At 40.6% G+C, this 5,221-nt stretch overlaps 1 protein-coding gene across 1 annotated transcript; it reads left to right on the top strand.

Annotated features, from left to right (window-relative positions):
• Positions 1–758: 758 nt before the first annotated feature.
• LOC148102287 (uncharacterized) lies at positions 759–2,920 on the top strand. The gene has a single exon (XM_087844088.1). The coding sequence runs from the start codon at positions 789–791 to the stop codon at positions 2,529–2,531; it is 1,743 nt and encodes a 580-aa protein (XP_087700214.1). The 5' UTR covers positions 759–788; the 3' UTR covers positions 2,532–2,920.
• The last annotated feature ends 2,301 nt before the right edge of the window (positions 2,921–5,221 follow it).

The raw sequence follows: 5,221 nt of genomic DNA, 5'->3' as shown, positions 1-5,221 counted from the left end.
GTTTTCATATATGGAGGCAACTGGATTGTGAAGCATTAAGTTTCATTTTTGGTTAGTGCATCATCATAATTATTCTGGCACCAAGCAGCGATGTGACTTGTGGACTACTGCAGGCAGAAAATAAAACTTCCGGGCCTTATTTCAAAGTAAAAGTAGTTGTGGGAACCTGGCAAATGTTTTGTTTCCATCAGCATTTTAAAAAGCTAAAATAAATAAATGAATAAAAAGAGTGGGTGGTGGGCTGAATGAATGATAAAACCACTCTGTGAAGACAAAACAAAGCTATAATAAATGTCCACGTGCACAGACATGCACACAAAAACTGCGTGACTCCTTGTTGGCTGTAACTCACTGCGCGTGATCACCTGTAATGTTCTTTAATAAGACAGACATGTGACCATTCTGATAGCTGTCTGTATCTGCAGGTGAATGAGTGAAGCTACATAAACATTTGAATTAGCATAGCTCACCAGCCATCATGGAAACCCGATAACAACACAGTGGGGCTCGCTTCACATTCTAACTTTAAACGAAGGATTTTAAAGTATTGAAAGTAGTTGGTGTGGGTTAAAGCAGTGCACCAGTAGGCCACAAAACTGAATCACAACAACTGAGGATCGTCGTTGTGCTTATAGCGGTTGCTAGGTAACGTCATGTCGCCGTCATCCCGGATGTAGGCGGAGCTTAGCGCTAGAATCCCTTTGATCCTTTGATGTCTTACGTGACGTCGCATTAGAAAAATCCTTAAATAGGGGTTAGTCACCCATTCAGTTCAGTAAGAAGAATTAATGTTTCACAGCCGAACGCATCAGCTAACAGAAAGCATCAATACAAAAACAGACATGAATCCTTTGAGTGAATGTAGGGAAACTATAAAATCCAAAATTAGGGAATTGTTTATGAACATAGATGAAGACCAGTGGCGTGCACTGAAAACAGGGTGCTCAGATGAAAACACCAAGCAGGCACTTGGTAGGTTTACATCAGAGATGTTTCACATCACCATGACTGAAGTCATGCCAATGATTAGGCACTGTGAGGGTGGTGTCGACACAGGGGAGAGTGTCAACTCGGGGGAGACAATTTTACAGGGAGTCGGGGAGAAACGGAAGCACTGTGTGTGCTGCCCCCATTCGTACACCCAGCAACTGAATCAGGAGGATCCACAGTCAGCTGGTCTGGAATCCGTTTCAGAAGTAGCAGAGGGGGCAGAAAGTGGACCAGTGGCTGAGCCCACCGAGGACTCCAAAAAGAGTGACTCCTCTCTGGAGTGTGAGGTGGGTGAGGCTGAGCCCACTGCCCCTTCTGGTGATGTGACTGTGGAACCTCGACTGTTGGAACAACAGCGGCTTGTTAAAAAGCTCATAAACGCTGTGATTAAACGCGCCTCAAGAGAGGCAAAGGTGACGCCGTCTGATGAGATGCAACAGCAACTCTTCATATCTGTGTGGGCGCAAATTAAGGATAAAAATATAAACATCAAACGAAATACAGTGAAAAGTCTTGAAAAATCAATTTTCAAAGACATTCAGAAGCTGCTGGAAATTCCACCAAACCTTGTAATCATTGCACTAGGAGTAGCTCAGCCGGACCAACAAGTGGTAATTTCAGTATTCAAAGATCGCCTCCTCCGAAAGAAGCGAAACCTACTAACAAGGCTGTTCGCATGGTGCAGAAAAACTCGGGACGATGGAGACCAAACTAAAAATATCTCCCAAACACTTTTAGAAGAGTTTAAGGAAAATATATTTCCATTACCGAATGAAAAATCCCAATCTGTTGGTAGTAGGACATCTCATGATGCTGAGGTTAAAGAGCGTTTGAGCACACTTATTCATGATGTGCTCTCACACGCACACACGTCCCACTACAAACCTTCAGTTAAACTGCACAAGCGACTCTTTGACAGCGTGGTGTCTGATGACCGCATCAAAGACCTGTATATAGACAAAAAAAAGTTAAAAGGTCTTGGTGAGGCCATTTACCGAGAGATCCGCAACAAAACATTCTGTAAAGACAAACATTTGATAATGTTATTGAATGACAAGGATCCGGTATTGCAAAACTTGACGATCCAGACAATTAAAAAACACTTGATCGAGTCGATGGAGAATCCAGCCCTTAGTGCGGCTGAAGAGGTTCAGAAATACAGGTCTTCTGTGGAAATCTGTATCGAGGACTTGGTGAAGCATGTCGTCGAAAATGCCGACTCACCCTGCTCTTCTGAAAAAGCTGATGCCATCGCCAAACGGCTGATCGGTAAAGTCTGGCCTCGAATCAAAAAAATTAAAATCCCTGTCGAATATGTACCATTACTCAGTAACATGGTCTACAAGTCTCTGCTAGAAAAATGGCAAGATCCAGATGTGATTCTGACATTCATGTCATTTGACCACAGATACATTCATGAGCTCATTATTAAGGTCTTCAAAGAGCATGTTGTAACTATATTGGAAAGTGAACCTTTCATCAGCAGCTTCTTTTCCTATGTGGGTCGAGCTACGGGGTTCCACACAGACAAAACAAAATGAATGTTCTGTAAGCAATCCATCCATCAGGATTGCCTGTAAATATTTGTTTTAAATTATTAGGATAGTTTAAGTGTATTAGTTGACATCAAAGTAACTTTTTAAATTGGCTAACAAGTCATTTTAAAAACCCCAGGACCGGCCGAGGCAGATGGCCGTCCCTCACTGAGCCTGGTTCTGCCGGAGGTTTCTTGCTTTTAAAAGAAAGTTTTTCCTCCCCACTGTCGCCGAGTGCTTGCTCAGAGGGAAATGTCAGATTATTGGGGTTTTCTTTTTTGTCAACTAATACATAACTTATCTTATTGGGCACTGTAAATTGAGTCTATTAATTTAGAGTGCCCAATAAGATATGCTTTTATTAATTTTATTAATTTAATAAAATTATCTAAAAGATTATATTGTGAATATTGCATGTTTCATTGTCACACAAATGTCTACATTTTCAGCCTAGACTGAACACGTGTGTTTGTCATTCTATTCAAAATCACATCACTCACAATGATACAGAATGACAGGATATTTGTATGTAAACTATAATGTGATATGTAGAATCCACATATGTTAGTATATAATCTCCCAAATGTTGCCAAAACAAGCAATGGCAGTAAGGAACATATAGCTCTAAATAACATTAGGATCTTATAAGGCTTTTTATAAGGTGTTTCTCTATGAAAACAGTTACGATCAGCATACAAATACATAGGAAGGCTCTTCTTTGTATCTGCCAACAGAGGCGTTATGGTCACACTTTCCTTAAAGCAAGAGGTTCAGGTGCTGAAAGCACTTGAAAGCATCAGTTTCTGGATCAGCACCCTAAGTAGAATGATCAGACTTTCAATAATGAAAGAAATTAAAGCATCTGTCTGATATGATTTATAGCAGACAACAGTTCCCATGTGGTGCAATTCCCAGGTCTTATTATATAACAGGTTGATTATAATCAACCTGTTATTTAGCTCAGTTTGCCCGGCTGTTACTTAACATTTCCAACACGTCTTTGAGGGTAAGACATGACAGTAACAGTAGATGGTAAACAGGAATCTGCATTTTGTTTATTTAAAGATTTAACTTGTATGTTCATCTGTAGGGTGTAGCTGTAGGACACATTAAGTTTCATTTTTGGTTAGTGCATCACCATAATTATTCTGGCACCAAGCAGCGATGTGACTTGTGGACTACTGCAGGAAAAATAAAACTTCCGGGCCTTATTTCAAAGTAAAAGTAGTTGTGGGAACCTGGCAAATGCTTTGTTTCCATCGGCATTTTAAAAAGCTAAAATAAATAAATGAATAAAAAGAGTGGGTGGTGGGCTGAATGAATGATAAAACCACTCTGTGAAGATAAAACAAAGCTATAATAAATGTCCACATGCACAGACATGCACACAAATTCTGCGTGACTCTTTGTTGGCTGTAACTCACTGCGCGTGATCACCTGTAATGTTCTTTAAAGCAAGAGGTTCAGGTGCTATTCTTTTTATTTTAATCTTGAAAGCACCAGTTTCTGGATCAGCACCATAAGTAGAATGATCAGACTTTCAATAACGAAAGAAAGTAAAGTATCTGTCTGATATAATCTATAGCAGACAATGGTTCCTATGCGTATATGGTGCAATTCCTGGGCCTGCAGTCACTGCACCTGCCCAAAGTCCAAGCCGAAGCCCCCCAAATAAGCCAAAGGTAGGCTGTAACATTACCTTCCTTTCACTTTTTGACTTCTATTTTATGAGTTGCAGAACATTTTTATTCAAAGCCTGTGCAACAAAAGGACTCTTCAGTGAGGAATAGATAGCTTTGCAACAGGCAGCAGGTTTACTAAAAAACAATGATATGGTCTTTTTTACCCTAAAGTCACCATTTTTGTAAATCATGTAATGCCAATAAAAGCTGATGGGCTGCATCATCAGCAGTTTTGGCTTGTGTAAAAATTACCGTATCATCAGCATACATATGAAGTGCCAGATCTTTATTGGATGACCACTTAATTTCAGAATTTAAGAAACAATGCATGTGACTGAGGCCTGATATCAGCTTGGCATCCTTTCATCTCTCTAGCCTTTTTGTTAATTATGCCTTACTAAAAATGCATACAACAGAGAAACAGCAGGGTTAAATGTAGTGTAAGGCACTTTGTTTCAGAGGGAGGTGAGCGAATCAAGACAAATATTGATAGCATCAATACCAACATTGGCATTGTATCAGATTGATACAAGTGTGAGAGGATCAGTACTTTGATTACTTTCACTAGAGAGAGGCACATTTACAGTCCAACTATCCATCTTCTTCCACTTATCCGGAGCTGGGTCGCGGGGGAGAGGTCTAAGCAGAGAAGCCCAGACCTCCCTATCCCCAGGCACCTCCTCCAGCTTGTCTGCGGGAACACCAAGACGTTCACAGGCCAGCCGAGAGATATAATCTCTCCAGCGTGTCCTGGGTCTGCCCCATTTACATTCCAGTCTCCAAAATACCCATTTTTAAGATACATGAAAATCTGTGATTTAATCAAATGTGTTCAGAATTTGCAAACTAATGATGAGTAATCTGATAAATCACAACACACTGCTCTCCCCTACATAATCGGTGTAAAGTATCAGGATCAGCATTGGAAATACTGGCCCTGTGTTGAATTGGTATCGGATCAATGCGGCAGTATTGCTCTGCACTAATTTCAGACACTGGATGAGCCAAGAGGGA

Source organism: Neolamprologus brichardi, chromosome 7 (genome assembly GCF_056152115.1).
Source record: "Neolamprologus brichardi isolate AB-2024 chromosome 7, ASM5615211v1, whole genome shotgun sequence".
NCBI classification, from domain to species: domain Eukaryota; kingdom Metazoa; phylum Chordata; class Actinopteri; order Cichliformes; family Cichlidae; genus Neolamprologus; species Neolamprologus brichardi.
This window is presented reverse-complemented; position numbering and strand designations above follow the sequence as displayed.